This window comes from Abramis brama, assembly GCF_963993115.1.
Source record: "Abramis brama genome assembly, chromosome: 16".
In the NCBI taxonomy this organism is placed as follows: domain Eukaryota; kingdom Metazoa; phylum Chordata; class Actinopteri; order Cypriniformes; family Leuciscidae; genus Abramis; species Abramis brama.
The window spans coordinates 33,057,007-33,074,779 of NC_139978.1; the positions used below are offsets into that span (position 1 = coordinate 33,057,007).

Genomic DNA, 17,773 nt, shown 5'->3' on the forward strand with positions numbered 1-17,773 from the left:
GAATAAAAAGGCAATGAAATGTTCAGGTGTGGGTGCAGAGAGATGACGAGGACTCAAACGCAGGGTGAAGTTTTTCTTTATTTAATGTCAAAAAACAAAACGGAACAAAAACCAGAACCGACCGACCGACAAACACAAGAACACACCTACACTGGGTATTAAAAAACACACACAAAAAAGCACAATGAACCAGTACAGGACCGAAAACACAGGCTGCCTCCAGAATAGCATACTCTCTTAAGTAGGTAATTATTTTGAATAAGTAATTACTTCATAATTGCAAAAAAAAAAAGTATGTTCTATATAGTTTAAATGTAATCTGGATGTTCTACATTCGCCATGTTGTCATTATCATGTGACCTACCAGCGTCAGTTGCCTCGCTTCACCTCCATTCACAAATCCTCTCCTGTGGCCTCATGGGATAGTAAAGTATCCATCGTATGCACACTTCAGGATCTCACGAGAAGTAGTAGTTCATCTGGGTACTATGACCTACTGTTTTACTTACTGTACTAAGTAATTACTGTACCAGGACATTTTCAGAGCACTTCATGCTTCCTTCATTTTCCAGCAGGATTTGCACCTGCCCACACTGCCAAAAGAACCAAAACCTGGTTCAATGACCATGGTATCACTGTGTAATTACTGTGTGATTTCATGTAATATTCAAATTTTTTGAAATCCTGTTTTCGTGGGTTTTATGAGCTGGAAGCCCAAATTATGTACAAATAAACAACTAAATACTTGAAATCGTTTAAGTTGTGGGCCCTGAATCTATAATCAATGGAAGTTTAACGTTTTGAATGGAATTATGGAAATAAATAAACTTTTCCATGATATTCTAATTTTTTGGAAAGGGTCTGTATAGTAGGTAAGTATGCGATTTCAGATTTCAGTATGCAGAGAAATACTTTGTAAAGTCAAATCAAACAGCCACAAGTAATACATTATTAAATAATATTTATTTTTTTCTCACCTATGTACAGTACATCCCATTCTCTCACAGTATCCCACCCATAAATCATATGGAAGGAATCTGCAATGCCAACGCATCCGATCATAAATGGATATTTCATGACTTTGACATTTATGAATGTTCATACACAAGTCTTACTTGTGGGATATTCTCCTGAGCACCCAGTTCAGTAACACAAACACACACAAACTCAAGTGCTGCTATGAAAATGAGCAAAGGATAATGCTGATGATTTAAACCACATCATGTAGACATGTCACTTTAAGACCTGCATAAAACAGAATAAATAAAATAAAATAAAATAAAATAAAAGCAATGCAGGGAAAAGGAAAGCACAAGCCAAAAATTTTTAGGTTGAGAAAGATAAAGGACAGTCAGGTTTAGGAGCACGTTTCCTGATTATAATATTGATATTAAATGCAAATATTGCATGCACATTAGCAGAAGTCTTTCCTGTGGGTGCAAAGCAGAGAAACTTCTATCTCAGTGCTGGAAGATACATTTGTGAGTGAACGCACATTTAGAGGCATAAATAATCATTTGCTTTAACAAATGGCGGTCACACAAACACCAGAGAAAACAAGTGAAATCCTTTTGTAATTCATTTTTCGGATCAAATATACACGACTGTGTAACTCTCAGTCCTATCATGACAACACCTTTCAAAACACTTTCAGATTCTTCCGACCATGTTCTATGCACTCCAGTTCATAAATGCATAAATAAAATCTTTCTTTCCAAAGGAAATGGCCTCATCTTTGATTAAATATTGACTCAAATCATGTTCAGTGATGTAACAGCTAAACCTATTTATTATTTATTATTGTTTTGACTCTGCATCCACAACACTTCACAACAAGTTTCCTGTAGAGTTAGTTCAATATTCTGCTACATCTGGAAGAATGAACAGTATATGCCTGAACATCATGACGAATAATATCAACTGAAACGCGACGCTCACTATCGTGAAAATCAAAACGTCAAGCTTTTATCTCTCTGGAGTTCGTTCGTTCGTTCATGGAAAACAAAAGGAAGAACTAAATAAAGGAAGCTTTACTAAATCACGACAGGCCACTGCAATATGACGCATCTGCAGGTATGTTTTTGGTTAAAATCGACCATATTAGTTTGGTACTGCTAATGTGATGCTAGTTTGCTACAGAGTATTTGTGCATGTAAAGCATTTTATAAATCATTCAGCGTCCCGCTCCCTCCCTCCCGACCTCAAGTTCCTTTTTGTTTTCAGCACTCCAGCCCAATGCTGGCCAGCAGAAGCTCCAGGGCGCTGAGTTTCTGGTTGGCTTCCTCGATTTCGCTGTACGTCTGAACGTTACTGGCGATGTGGAACCGGATCTCGTCCACCAGAGGGATGGAATCAGTTTCCTGTCTGGCCGCCACGTTCCCAGCATCCTCTCTGATCATATCGGCAAACTCTGGCCTTTCCACCAGCTGAAACAAACATGACTTCCTTTCTGAGCAAAATCTTCCAAAAAATGCATACGCAATTTTTTTATAATATGGCTTCCAGAGCAGAAAACAGTTCTAAGAAACTGAATTTAATCCTGAGTATTAAATGGTATTTTTGTCATTAGGATTAATTCATGTTGAAAATATTTAAAGCATGACTTTCATATTTCATATAACACATTTAACTTGTGTTAAATGTGTTATGAACTTTAACATATTTCCCAGTGAACCTGAACAACAGGGTAGGACTTAATTTTATCCATCAGGTGAAAGTTGTTACACAAAAAATAATAATAATACAAAATAAAATAAAATAATAATAATAATTATTATGTATATGTATATGTATATGTATATATATATATATATATATATATATATATATATATATATATATATATATATATATATAACTACAAATGTTTATTTATAAAAATATAATTTGTATATTGAATAATAAATGTTTTATATTTCAAAATACTTTTATATAGTTATATTAAATATATATTTTAGATGTGATTTAAATGTGTATTTATATAAAATATTTAATATATTATAATAAAATAGATTTTTATATTTATATTTAAAATACAATAAACATTTTTTATATTATATAAGCATACATGTATATTTTTATATAAAATCAAATATTATTTATATATTAAATAACTAATTTTATACTTATTTTTTATAATAACATTATAAACATTTATTTGTATATATTTATATTATATAAATATAAATGTACAAACATACATTGTTATTATTTTTATACTACATTTATTTGTATATTTACAAATATTTTATAATAATATTACAAAATATTTTCATATAAATGTATTATCTAAAATAAATTATTATTTTATATTATATAATTTATTTTTACATTAATATATAATATATTTATATAATTGTTTTTAGATTAATATAATTTATAATATATTTATATAATTTTTTTTTACAATAATATTAAAATGGATGAGCAGGCCACAATTACACCAGGGACATTCATTATGAATGTAAATAATGTGAATTTTGATAAGCACAAACGCAGCATGACCGTGAACGAACACACATCTGCTGTACGTGCCGTACCCGCTCGATGATCTTGGCCATGTACTCTGTGCACTGGTCCTCCAGACGCGAGAGCCGGAACAGTTCTGCCGTCTTCCACATGTGCAGCACGTTCTCCTCATTGAGCAGCGCGGCCAGAGTTCTGCCACACAGACGCTTCAGACCCGGCAACAGGTACATGTCGGCCACACACAGGACCTCGTACACGTTCTCGTGAGAGAGCTGGAAAACAGTGACAGAGGCTTCACTAGCACATCTGACACTGAAGCATTTATCAAGCTGGTTAACATGATTTCAGCTAAACAAGTACAATTTATGATACCATTGTTGTCAGGGGCATTATCAGCATCTAAATGATATGACTTGCCTTTGAAGGACTTTAAAGAGAGAGTGGAAAACTACGGTATATTACGACGGTTTAAGGTCAAAGTGTTTCCTCCTCCTGGGTTAACAATTTGCATTAAGGAACTTAAGCTTTGGCTGAAGGCAAATCACCTTAAATTTACCTCAGACAAAACAGAGGTACCACAGGCCCTTCCTTCCAACAGCAATTACACTCTTTAATTGCAGTAACGACACTATGTATGATTCAACACTTTCATTTAATGCTCACATTGGTAAGGTGGTAATATCTCTCGTATTCGATCTTCTAGTCAGCAGGAAACCTGAAACTGTCATACATTCCTTTGTCACATCTTACTTTGAATACTGTAACTCGCATATTCATGGCCTTTCAGCTAAAAACATCAAACGATTACAACATGATCAAAACTCTGCAGCCCGTTTGATTTCTCTCACAAGAACGAACGAGCACATTTCTCCAATTCCTCCGGTTTCCTTACGCATAAACTTCAAGATACTAACCCTCACGCACAAAGCTCTTCATAACCTTGGTCCTTAATCTGATCTACTTCAACCTCCTGCCCCTGTTCGTTCCTTAAGATCTTCTAGTGCGGGATTGCTAATGACTCCTAAATTTAGTTGGGTCCCTATGGGTGCCAGGTCTTAGTGTTACATCTCCCAGGTTGTGTAATGCTCTACCTCAAGACATACGTCAAGCATCCTACCTTCTTTCTTTCAAAAACCTCTTAAAAACACATTTTTCTCTGAATATTACTCTTCAGCTTTTGGTCTGTATTTTTTGAGAGCACGTTTACATGCACAACAATACGCTGATAACTACCAAAAATTTGTTTATTGAAATAACCCGATTTACATGCAAATCAATAAACTGGCCATGCAAGTAAACCACGTTTACAAGACTGTATTAAAAAAACAGGTTATTGCCCGTAGGTGACGTCTAAAACATCAGCATCCATGTATTTCACTCTGTTTATTATGCGAGTTGTGCTTTTGTAAATAAATATATTTATTTATTTAGTTTTAATTAATTAAGTTTTAATTAGTATTTAATTAATTTTTATTTCAGTTTTAGTCATTTTAGTACAACTTACACCTTCAGATAGTTGCCAAGTTAGTTTTTTTTTTTTTAGATTAGGTTTTTCATATATAATATTTATATTTTAATGATAACAACACTAATAAATATCAGTTTGTTTTATGCTAGAGCTACTCTAAACTTGTATTTGGAAGCGTTCGGTCAATAGAAAATGTTCAGCATCTGTTGAAACATGTCTTGATTGTGTGTGGTGTTTATTGCACATGTGTGTGTGTGTGTACCTGAGTGTTGTCACTGTAGATGTAGTAAAGGATTCTTGTAAACAAATCGTGAGACACATCGTGAAGGGTGATGACGGGAATACTGGGATGAGCCTGTAGAGTTTCACCCTCGCAGAAGTGATCCTCCATCAGCGCTTTAAAATAATCACTACGACCACAGAAAAACGCCTGTGTACACACACACACACACACACACACACACACACACACACACACACACACACACACACGTTTAATCTGCAAAAATGCCCTTTTTAATCAACCACAAATAGAATATTAAAGCACAACTGTCATTCTAATAATCGATTCTAAGTGATTAAAAATATAACCAAAGACAGACATTACACTGATGTCTTCATTTGCATTTGGGTTGCAACTAATGCCGTCCCAAATACGACAGCCAGGGATTATGATTATCAGCATTACCAAACACTGACCTTATGACACAGAAAGTCATTGCCCTCCACCCGGAAACAGATATCAGGATAACTCGGAAAGCTGTCAGTTAGATCGAAAGGAAGCTGACCGTATCCAACCTAAAAATCAAACAGCAGATATCAAACAAAATATCACTGCAAGCAGTGTATAGAAATAATCTATATGTGACAATCTGACTTTTTCATTAAACAGGAGAGGTTGACTTTAGTATATAATACTGCAGCTCAACATTCTTGCACACTTATAAACAAGACCGTTCAAATGTTTGTGGTCGGTAAGAAAGAAAAGAAAAGAAAAGAAAGGAAAGGAAAGGAAAGGAAAGGAAAGGAAAGGAAAGGAAAGGAAAGAAGTCTCTTCTGCTCACCAAGGCTGCATTTATTAGATCAAAAACACCAAAAAAAACAATGATATTGTGAAATATTAACATATAATATATAAACAGTTTGAAAGTCTTTTTGAAAATATTTTAAAATGTAATGTAATTTATTCCTGTGATGAGGCACTAACTATTTTAACCAGCAGTTGCTAGGCAACCACACATCCCATAATTATAAAACTGGCACGAATCTTCACCCTGGTGATAAGAGGCTATAGGTGTTGAAAGTGAGAGCTGAACTCCTGATAAAGGTAAGCGTGTGTGTGTGTGTCCTCTCACCCTGAGCTCAGCGGGAAGTGCGCTGTCAGCCAGCAGAGCCATCCCATCCTGGAGCTGAAAGTCATGAGGATCCAGTGTCAACACCTTCACACACGTCCCGGGCTTATTAGACACTGACAGAGACAGAGAGAGAGGGTTGATCAGATGCTTCACTGCAATGAAACAACTGAGTTACCAAATCATAACTAAACAGTTTTCAAAAAAAAAAAAAAAAGTCCTGAAATTACGTTTTTTTGTTTTTTTTTTGTAGAAACAAATTCACAAATGCAATTCTTCTGCTATTATTGCACTGTTTTAACTGTTAAATAGATTAATATTATTTAATGTATAAGGGCAGGGGTGAACAGAAGAGACTTCTTTCAAAAACAACAGCAACTTTTTATTGGTAGTTTGCAGTGTAACTAATTTTTTTCTTTCAAAATGACAGCTTGACTGTACAATAGGTACTTTAATTTACGAGTTTCAAATTGGCTTAACAGTTTCACTGTTGTGTGGTTCCTCACCAAACTCATAAACCTGTTTGCACTTCACTTCCAGCTCCTCAATCAGCTCGCTGATCTTGCACTGTTTCGCCAAGCGCTTGCAATCCTCCACGTAATTCACATCTATGTCCAAACGACCTGAAGAAAAAAAAGGGTGGCATAGGGTGAGGAAAAAAATAGTGTCTGGAAGAAGATTGCTAACTTAACTCTCGGTCTTGGTCTGACGCTCACCAGTGTAGAAATACTGCATGATTGCACCAAATGCAGCAGGATTGACCTGAAAAAAAAAAAGAAGGAAATTGAAATGGACACATTAGGATCATGAAAGTTTGAAGCATGCTGGTGATGTAAAAGGTTAGAAGAGAGCTTCTTCTTAATTTAACACAACCCTAGGGAGAAGATAATTAAAGCAGCACAAGATGTGAACACTAGCATTAACACTTTCTGAAAAAAACATGAACATACACTTTCATGTTTAATACTAAATGATAAGAAGGTGGTACAACTTATTAGTCAGGAAAATGACACTTCCAAATTTACATATACTTTTATAAAACATATACTTTTCATACAGGTATGAAAGAGTGTAATGCTATGCATAATAAGATCACCTTTGACATGATCTCACAAACTACAGGCCAGTGTTATTTTAGTATCATTGAGATACTTTTATAATTTGTATTAATATTTTGAATCAGTTTTTATTTTAAAATGTTCCGTTTTAATTTCAGATAAAGTTTTAGAAATGTTTTGTGTATTTGTGTCAATTTTTTAAATGCCTAAAGAGTTTTTATTAATTATTAATATAATTTTTAGTTATTTGAGTACATCAAGTTAAACTAAATGAATGCCTTGGCAACTAGCTGAAAGAAGTTTATATATATATATATATATATATATATATATATATATATATATATATATATAAATAATTTTATTTCATACACTGTTTATTTCAAGTAACACTTTTGTTTTTATGATTGTAGTTTGAGTTTTAGTGTAGTAATCTATAATCACCCAGCTCCAGGCAGGATGAATAGTATCGGGATGAGTAGAAATTGGAATTTATGTGCAGTCAAACAGCGCCTACCAGTGGATGTTTGAGTGCGATCGCACTCTTGCCCTTCCACTTGGTCTCCAGCATGTGAGCGAAGTATTCAGATCGGGCACTCAAGATACACCGGTGGGCCTTGAACATCTCACCGTGCACCATAAACGTCACGTCACTGTAGTTCCCCTGCTCCAAAAGCCTACGATGGGGAAAGCAGCAGTCAGTTTGTGAAAGTGACTGTGGTTTGGCTTTTGTTTGTGTGTGTTTATAGTCCTCACGTCTGCAGGAACTGGTCGTAGTAGTCTCTCTGCATGGCCTTCGCTGTGATGCGCTTGTACTCTTTGAGCAGGCGGCGGATGGGGTCGCTCAGCGCTCCGTACAGACAGCGCTCGCCGTCAAATGTGTTCGCCTCACACTTTGCTCCTGCCACAACAAAGATGTAATGCACTTACACAAATATCAGTAAAACGAATGGTGCAATTCTTACTTTTTTTTTATTAAGGACACAAAATTCATTTTTTCCTGGTGTGACCTTTTAAAGGGGACGTATTATTTAATTTAAGAAAAATAAAATTTAGTTTTACCACCTGAAAGTTTTTGGAAGGTTACATACCTGCTTTCACTCATTATTCATTATTTGTTGATTTTTTTAAAACATTTTCTTAATTTGATGGGTTTATATAGGAATAAATAATTCAAAAGTTAATTGCAACTTAATTTTTTATTTTTTATCTCACAATTTTTACTTTTTTCTCACAATTCTGAAAAAAAAAAAATCACAATTCTGACTTTTTTCACAATTGTGAGATATAAACTCACAGTAGCAATTGGGAATTATAATGTCAGAATTGTGAGATACATAAAGTTTATGGTCTGGTTTCACAGACAGGGTTTAGATTAAGTCAGAATTAGACCTTAGTTCAATTAGGACATTTAAGTATCTTTTATAAACGCCTTAGAAAAACACATTACTGGTGTGCATCTTGAGACAAAACAATGTCAAAAACAACAAAACAAAAGCAAGTTGCTTTCAGTTAAAACAGCTCAAACATGCATTTTAGTCTGGGACTAAACTTAAGCTTCATCTGTGAAACCAGGGGTATATATCCTGTATATTTTACATCCTGCAACTTTTTCTCAGATATAAACTCACAATTGCTTAGTGTGAGCTTAGTTATAAAGTCCGAAATGCAAGATATAAACTTCAGAGAAAAAAGTCAGCAGATTAAAAGTCGCAATTACCTTTTTTTTATTACGTGGCGGGAACAAGCTTCCATAGTTTCAGGCTTTATTTTGTATCCTAATCATTAAAATCTCACTATAAAGAGCAGATTACAACTCCCTGGTTGGTTATGAATAATCGTTCTAGCATTTACCGTTGGCAAGCAGATACTGCACCAGCTCTTCATGTCCACAGAGACATGCATAATACCTGAAGACAAAGACAGAAAGATATCAGTGGCTTCATCAAAACAGACATGACAGACAGTGAATGGAAATAAGCAAGCAGTCTTACAGAGGTGTGCTGTCCCACTTATCTCTGATGTTCAGCTCTACATCTCTTTGTTCAACCAGGTATCTGGAGAAGATGAAAAATGTCAACAGAAAAAAGCAGTGACCAGATACATTATAACCAACCAACATAATAATTGAGAGAATCACACACAGAGCTTTAAAGGGATAGTTAACCCTATCATATTTTTCTTTAAAATATCTTATTTTGTGTTCAACAGAAGAAAGAAACTCATACAGGTTTGGAACAACATGAGGATGAGTAAATTATGACAGAATTTTCATTTTTGGGTGAACTATTTCTTTAAGAAATCTGTACTTAGAAAAGACTAAGTACAATAATTCTTTACTGTATCTGGGCCAATACAGTGACATGTTATCTGTCACCCTCACATGCTTTTCCTTCTAAATCTGAGGCCACACAGGGTCTTTCACAGTTTCACAACATTACTGCAAATACTAATAAAACAACTGAAAAACAACCCTGGCATATTATGGTGTTACAAGCAAAGCGTATATTTCAATCAAAGTTGCTAGTCAAGCGTAATTCTATATTGCAATGAAACAGCATCTTAGCTAGTAGCTACTGAATGCACATACTAGATAATATATATGCCATGCAGTTGCTTAGATAGGCATATACAGTATCCAAACACTATATATGTCTTGGATTTGCACATTGTGTTGCATGTGCATATACAGTCTCTAAAGAAACACTGTTGTTTTAGATAAGCATATGTAGTGTCTAGATACCTAGAGATGAACTTTTGTTTAGAAATGCATAATTAATTTCTAAAGACTAAACAAGTCATGTATATTTGTTTGGGTATGACTAAACTGTATCTATAGACTATATAGACCATGCACACTTGGTTACAATTAAATCAAAGTCTAGAGTTTATGTAACTTAGGCTGTACATATTGACTTGCATGTAACGTTACAGTCTATATGTAGTGTATATTTGCTCAGTATATATGCATATAAAATATCTTGAGAAAAAACAGGCCGTGGATATGTGTTCACATGGAAAAACTTCAAAACAACAACAACAACCCATCAGCTGTCTGACCTCACTCTGGCAATGTCGCCCTTTCTGCAGCTTGAAAACAGATCAACGGCGTCCATCTGCGCGGCGGTAAAGCTTCTCTGAAATGCATTGAAACGGCCTGTCTAACAGACAGGATCGGCTACAGGCACACGGTCAGAGGCGGTTGTGGAAAAGCTAACGCGGAGCCTGTTTCCAGGTGAGATTCGAGATGTCTGCTGTCTATTCTCGTACTGAAAGTGCTCAGCAAACGTAAACAGGAAGCAGATTTGTGTACGTACAGCTGAGTTTTACGTGCGTCCCAACAGCGCCCTCTTATGGACTGTGTTGGAATATACTGACTGTTGCGCCAGCGTTGAACTGCATGTTTATCACACACAAATTATATTCAATTTTAATTCTGTTATAGTTCATGCTACCCTAAATGAGGAAATAAAATTGCGTTTGATTTTGAGAATTTGATTTATTAGTTAAGTATTTTAACGTAGGCTAATCATTTAAAATATGTTCAGAAAAAAATACATTGTAAATATATAAGAATATACAAACTTAAAAATAGATAAAGTTAATTATAAAAGTTCATTCTAAAAAACAATCTTCTTTTCTTTAGATATTTATTTTAATATGTGCTGAGAACTAATTTCTCATTAAACTCAATATGAGGCTTGAATGGTGCAGACAAAAAATATATAATTTGTGTTAAATCACATGACTGTGTGTACATAGCCTTCCATCATAAAAAAAACAGAAAAGGCCATATAAAATATATTTTGAATGTATTATATTTTTATGTGCACAGCAAAAAAAAAAAAAAAAAAATCGAAACTTATTTGGCATGGATTATTATTTTAATGTTCCTTGAGGTTCACTTATAATGTCAAATATCAGCAGTTAAGCGACTGAATGTCAGTGGGCGGGGCTATGGTGCGATGATGTAAATCTATTCGTCGATCGTCTTGCTCTGGAGGCAGGAATATGCAAATGTATTTTCCCGTGTGACGTCACGGTCACAGACGTCCCGCAATATCAAAAATATATTGATTAGGCTAAAATATTCATCTTTGTTTATAATGAAGAGGATTTTTTTAAGCTATGAATCCTATATGTCAAAAGATCAAGGCAAATTTGATTTCTCATGTCATGACCCCTTTAAATGATCTAATTGTTGATGAACAAATAGCACAAAAATAACACCAAAAATCACACTAAATATAGAAATTCTTGTAAACAACAACAACAACAACACACATTAAGCTAATATTGCAGCCCATCACATATTTTAGACAATCAGGAACAGGAAAAATTCTCATAATCAAAGATCTCTTGAAGGTAGGGCTAGGTTAGTTAACAACAGTTCTGCTTGTCATTTCAGTTTGTGTCAGTGCATGAATGTGGAGTATGTTTGCTCTGAACGGGGAATGGGCTGAACAGGTTTTTCAAAGTAAAGAATTCTGGTATATATCCTCATTTATACACAAACACACCCACCTGTCAGCAGTGACAAGTAGCCGAGTTCTCAGGAACCAGCGTCTGTTTCCCTGTAGTCCTTCTGCAACACACCTGTTCCACACTCCTTCTCTTCATCTCTCTCTCCATCTCTGTCTGGCCATGAGCGCTAATAACGGCTTCAGCAGCCGCTCAGTGGGCTCATACCCCCGTCAGGGCAACTCGTACTTCGGTTATGGGAACGTGTCACCGGTCCCCATCAAGCCTGTGTCCGTTAACACGAGTCTTCTGACCCCCGTGGACCTCCAGCTGGACCCCGACCTGCAGGCTGTGCGGATCCAGGAGAAAGAACAGATCAAAATCCTCAACAATCGCTTTGCCTCCTTCATCGACAAGGTGAGACATTTCTCTGCCTACTTTACGCTGCTATAATTGCTCATAACACTCATTATGTCAGCTGATTGTCAGCTCAGTGGTCAGCTTTGGAATTAAATTTATGGACCTGAAAAAAATATGAAAAACTACCGAATTTATTGATATTTATTGTATGTACGCCTAGTATTTATACTTATTTTTCTTATTTAAATCTCAGCAGCCAGATCTGTTAATAAACTGTAGGAAATAAATATTTATTCATTTTTACTAATTGTTTTTTTTTATCCTTTTTTTTATTGTATTTTTTTTTCCATATCTGAATCCCAGCAGCCAGATGTGTTGATACCTAGGGGATAAATAAATAAATACATTTTATTTATTTAATATTTTTTACTTAAATTCTTTCTCATTATTATTTATTTTTATACCTCAGTCTCAGCCAGATCTATTAATAACCTGTTGGAGAGAAAAATCACAAAATTATTTAATATCTCAATTGTTTCTCCTAGACTGTTTTCTCCAATGAGATACAAATGAGCGCAAACAGACTTTTCAATAAGTCTTCTGAGAAAAAGACTCAAATAATCTCAAGTGCCTCTGATAGAATATCAGCAGAGGCTCAAATTATGCTCAGACTGGCCAAACCTAAATATGAGATTTCAAAATGAAGTCAAACTTTTTCACAATATCAGATGAACTGAGCTACCTGCTATTCATATTCATTTTACAGCTCTACTCTTACTTTATGACAATTATTGTCTGTTTTGTTAATATTTTGCATTATATTTATTTCGTTTTAATAAAGAAACATCAGAGTTGATCCTTAAATGAATCAAAATAGTTGCAAGAGCGACATTTGAACACTAAAATGTTCTCATAAACACACACAGGTTCGTAAACTGGAGCAGGAGAACACGCTTTTGGAGACTAAATGGCATCTGCTCCAGAAAGAGTCTAAACCCGAGTCTAAACTGGGGCCCATGCTGAAGTCTTACATCAGTTCCCTGACGGAACAGCTGGAGCGGGTGAAGAAAGACAAGGAACACCTTGATGCCGAGCTCAGGAATGCTCTCGCACAGGTTGAGGAACAAAAACAAAGGTCTGTAATCAGACACTTCATCGTCAGTCTTCAGTGCACTGGAAACTAGACTGTAGTGTTCAGTTTCAAACCATAATAAGTATTTGTCTCAATATTCTTAATAATAATAATCTCAACATTCTTACATTCAATATCATTTCAAATTTCAAATGTAAAATCATGTACACTTTATTGGCATCTGTGGTTCTATGAACCTTTAACATTCAAAAACAAAAATGGATAACGTTCTTTAGAATGTTTTTAAAATGCTTTTTAAACTAAAACAAAAAAAAAGAAGTTATTTTAAGAACTGTTCACTGAAATATCAAAAATCAAAAAATAGTTATTCTATTGCATCGCTGTGAAAACCCAATTTGGAACCTTTATTTGAAAGAGTGTCACAACAACATTCCTAACAATCATTTACCATGAAGTTTTAGCCAGAATACCAAAGGTTCATATAACTAGTACTAACATGAACCTGTCCCTAATATGATAATATGTTAAGATTTCAGTATGATAAGAATCTGACAAATGTAAGTAATTTTACTGCAGTAAGTGGTAATTTACCCATCACTGTCGTCAAAAAAGACAAATGAATTAAAACAACAGGAAGATTCGGAAACATTCTTACATTGTTGATGATCCCATACTACTTTACTATTAGTTAAAGGTGGGGTATGTGATTTGCAAAACGGCTGGCAGATTTTGAAAATACACAACTCAAATGGTCCTACCTTCTTTCCTTTGACTCCACCCATTCGAGGAACATGGACGCGCGCGAGGGGGATGAGGGGAGGGGGGTATGGTACGACCGTTTGATTTACGAACTTACTGTCCAATGATTCTAGGTGGTCTTGGAAATGATTGGCTGGAGTTTTTCGAGTCCTGCCCGTTCCACAGATGATTGAATTGCTTAATTTTCATTTCAGTGCTTCTAACTCAGTGGCTGTAAGTGGGTTAGGAATAGGATTTCAAGTGATTTTGAAAAAATGGCCAAAAAGAGAATCACATACCCCACCTTTAATTAACATTAATTAAAAACTGTAGTGATTATGTTTGAGCAAACAACTTATTTTATTAGTATTTAATTATTATTTAGTATGATTTATAATAAGCCCAGTTTTATTTATTAATATTTTGAATTAGCTTTTATTTTTATATTTTCAGTTTTAATTAGAATTTTAGCGTCTATTATATGATTTGGTCTTTTTTACTAGTTTTTATTTATTAAATATTTCTATTTAGCTTTCATTTATTTTTATTTCAGTTTAGCTTTAATAATTTTAATACCTTTTTTTTTCCAGTTAGTTGCCAAGGCAACATTTCAAATTTTTGTTGTCATTTTTTTAAGTTTAAGTTTTTCATCTTAGTATTTTGTTTCAGCTCAATTTCAATAAATGAAAACTATTTGGAATAGTATTAGTTAACAACAAAAACACTGAGTGAAGTTAACATGTAGGCTTTTACAGGTATGAAGATGAGATTAACAACAGAAACAAAACTGAAAATGACTTTGTTCTTCTGAAGAAGGTAAGACAAATCTAGTTACAGAAGATAATAAATGTCTGATGTCTAGAAAAACCTCTGATCATCAGGGCTGTTGCCTGCACTTGGCAGACACTTCTATCCAAAACGACTAAATGACCGTGGCGTTTCTAGCGCCATCATCCTGTACTATATGAGCTCCAGGAACGTCCCAGGCCCTGTGAACTGAGGCGACGGCCCTGATGGTCAATACAACAGTGTGTAATTCTGCCTACATTAGTCGTTTGGTTGCAAAAAGCATCTGCCAAGCTAACAAGTGTGAATGCCCTGACAGAATGTGGACACAACGTACTTGTGTAAAAATGCACTGGAAGAGAAATTGGCAGAAATCCTGGGTGACTTGAACTTTTTCAAGTGCTTCTATGAACAGGTAATTCAAACTCAAGACACATGAATGAGACACCTAAACGTCCTGAGATTAATCTTATCCCTCTCTCTCTCTCTCTCTCTCTGTGTGTGTGTGTGTGTAGGAGCTGCATGAGCTGCAGGCTGAAGTGAAGGACACATCTGTTATAGTGCAGATGGACAACAGCAGGACGCTGAACATGGAGAAGATCATCTCTGATGTGAAGAGCCAGTATGAGGAGATTTCAGCATGCAGCCGAAAGGAAGCGGAGGCCTGGTATAAGAACAAGGTGAAGATCAGATCTCTGAATTCCCATTACAGAGTCCGGTACCTTGGCAAATCTGAACGAGATGATGTTGAGGTCTGAAACGCTAGAGGAGAAACATGAGATTATTGGGGCTGTTTCTCATGAGAAAAAATCTGAGAAGCTGAGGCCTTGAACAAAAGCTCCATTTACAGGACGCCTCATTTAATCTCTATGAACAGCAGTTGAGATCTCATTTGTTATTTCCTGGAGGTTCTTATGTTTTAAACTATTGTAATTACAGACTTTAGACTTTTGAAACAGCTGATAATTGTGTATATTCCTGTTTTCCTCCACAGTTTCACATGATGTCATCGGAGGCTGACAAGTGCAACAATGAGCTGAAAGACAATACAAGTGCAATAGCTGATTTGAAAAGGCAGATCATACGACTGCAAAATGACTTAACCTCAGCTAAATCACAGGTAACCGATCAAGATAATACTCTACTATAGCAACTGATCATGTCTGCATTTGAACACTAGGGCAATCATGAGCATCCTCAATAAACGCACTGATAACTTTCTGTGCTATGGCAGATGGGATCTTTAAAGGCCAGGACTGTAAATGCATGTAAGCTCATTTTAAACGAGTTGTACTGTAATTCTCTGATATCATTACAGTGTGAGAGTGTGGAGAGGCAGATTGAAGAGGCGGAGCGTTGTGGTGAGGAGGCGGTGCTTGACGCTAAACAACATATCAGATCACTGCAGGACGCACTGCAGAAAGCCAAACAGGAAATGACCAACCATCTCCATGACTACCAGCAGCTGATGAATGTCAAACTGGCTCTGGATATTGAGATCGCCACCTACAAAAAACTACTGGAAGGAGAAGAGAACAGGTGAAACTGTAAAGCTTAAGCAATTAACCGAGTGCTTAATATAAAGTATGAGTATATTTAAATGATTATTTTTATATGATCGTTTTAGTAGTGTATTATACATTTACATTTTTTTATTTGAAAAAATAGTTTTATTTTTATTGTAATAAATTAATCATTTTAGTGTGTGTGTGTATGTGTGTATGTGTGTGTATATATATATATATATATATATATATATATATATATATATATATATATATATATATATATATATATATATATTTAAATTATGAATGACCTGAAATAAGTGGTTTCAGCTAATAACTCAAATCCGACCTCTCTCCCCTCAGGCTTGGACTGGAATAATGTAAACATTCATCCAGTCCATAAACGCTAATGAACAGCAAGAATCCCACTGTCTACACATTTACATCACAGGTCAATCAAACAATCCCTGCTTGTCATTGCTGAGCGAAGACTTCAAGACGGCAAATGACAAAAAGAAAATAATGTCCTCAGTATTATTTGGCATTACAAAAATAAATAATTTTATGCAGCAAATGTCATTTTTTTGTTATATAAAGGCCATATATAAATTCTCCAAATGCCATTTATGTAAAGTTTTTTTTTTTTTTTGTCTGAAATTCCATTATAAATCTGAAAAAATATAAAATAAATAAACTTAAGGAATATTTCATTTGTTTTGAGAGCAAAATCTAAATCGGGTATTAAAGGGATAGTTCACCCAAAAAGGAAAATTTTGTCATCATTTACTCACCCTCGTGATCTTCCAAACTTGAGTTTCTTTCTTCTGTTCAACACAAAAGAAGACTTCCATAGTATTTTCTTTCCTACTATGGAAGTCAAAGGCTACCGTCAACTGTTTGATTATCAACATTCTTTAAAATGTCTTCTTTTGTGTTCAGCAGAAGAAAGAAACTCACAAAGGTTTGGAACAACATGAGTAAATTATGACAAAAATTTTCATTTTGGGGAGAATTATCCCCTTAATATGTTCTGTCCTTAAATGTAAATTACACAATTCGTGTCATTTGAAGAATCTGAATGATCTTTTTACTCCACATCAAAGAAGAGCGTGACCAGAGGCCAGGCAGCTTTACTCGTGTCATAGTCTAACAGTAATAAAGGGGTGAAGCAAAGTTTGCCATCCTGTTTTCAGAGAGAGAAACAGGTGTTAACACAGGTTTGATAAGATTCCAAGGAAAGTAACTAAAGGAATCAACACCTTATTGAAGCACCTTTATAAATAAACACACAACCATCAAGCAACTCTAAACCCAACAAAACGAAAAAGGAAAATACAAATAAATATTTAAAACAAATGGTTGAGACATATAAATAAAACGATTGACGTGTTAATGTAATATGTCACTAGATGGCGCTATTTAACTTATTTTTGGTTCCGCGCTCGTAAGCGCCGCATTGACGCTCTACAAACAGATTAAAA

General features: G+C 35.0%; 2 protein-coding genes across 2 annotated transcripts; one reads left to right on the forward strand and one right to left on the reverse strand.

The window, feature by feature from the left end:
- Nucleotides 1-944: 944 nt before the first annotated feature.
- abtb1 (ankyrin repeat and BTB (POZ) domain containing 1) lies at nucleotides 945-10,645 on the reverse strand. Its single transcript, XM_084086786.1, has 12 exons — nucleotides 10,407-10,645; nucleotides 9,341-9,403; nucleotides 9,201-9,256; nucleotides 8,103-8,247; nucleotides 7,864-8,023; nucleotides 7,005-7,050; nucleotides 6,795-6,911; nucleotides 6,292-6,404; nucleotides 5,636-5,734; nucleotides 5,199-5,366; nucleotides 3,540-3,740; nucleotides 945-2,426 (listed from the first exon to the last, which is right to left on the reverse strand). Exons 1-12 carry the CDS (start codon nucleotides 10,460-10,462, stop codon nucleotides 2,220-2,222), a joined length of 1,431 nt encoding a protein of 476 aa, XP_083942912.1. The 5' UTR covers nucleotides 10,463-10,645; the 3' UTR covers nucleotides 945-2,219.
- Nucleotides 10,646-11,727: 1,082 nt separating this feature from the next.
- Nucleotides 11,728-17,605, forward strand: LOC311065928 (keratin, type II cytoskeletal 8). Its single transcript, XM_084086792.1, has 8 exons — nucleotides 11,728-12,224; nucleotides 13,094-13,302; nucleotides 14,754-14,814; nucleotides 15,104-15,199; nucleotides 15,300-15,464; nucleotides 15,779-15,904; nucleotides 16,103-16,323; nucleotides 16,656-17,605. Exons 1-8 carry the CDS (start codon nucleotides 11,772-11,774, stop codon nucleotides 16,669-16,671), a joined length of 1,347 nt encoding a protein of 448 aa, XP_083942918.1. The 5' UTR covers nucleotides 11,728-11,771; the 3' UTR covers nucleotides 16,672-17,605.
- Nucleotides 17,606-17,773: the final 168 nt, after the last annotated feature.

Bases quoted from the DNA above. Each gene is read 5' to 3' on its own strand.
- LOC311065928 (XM_084086792.1), top strand. From the start codon at position 11,772: ATGTGGAGTATGTTTGCTCTGAACGGGGAATGGGCTGAACAGGTTTTT. The intron at 14,815-15,103 runs GTAAGACAAATC...ATGCCCTGACAG, and splicing joins ACTTTGTTCTTCTGAAGAAG to AATGTGGACACAACGTACTT. The intron at 15,905-16,102 runs GTAACCGATCAA...ATATCATTACAG, and splicing joins TAACCTCAGCTAAATCACAG to TGTGAGAGTGTGGAGAGGCA.
- abtb1 (XM_084086786.1), bottom strand. From the start codon at position 10,462: ATGGACGCCGTTGATCTGTTTTCAAGCTGCAGAAAGGGCGACATTGCC. The intron at 7,051-7,863 runs GTAGGCGCTGTT...TTTTTTTTTCAG, and splicing joins TCGCACTCAAACATCCACTG to GTCAATCCTGCTGCATTTGG. The intron at 6,405-6,794 runs GTGAGGAACCAC...TGTCTCTGTCAG, and splicing joins CAAACAGGTTTATGAGTTTG to TGTCTAATAAGCCCGGGACG.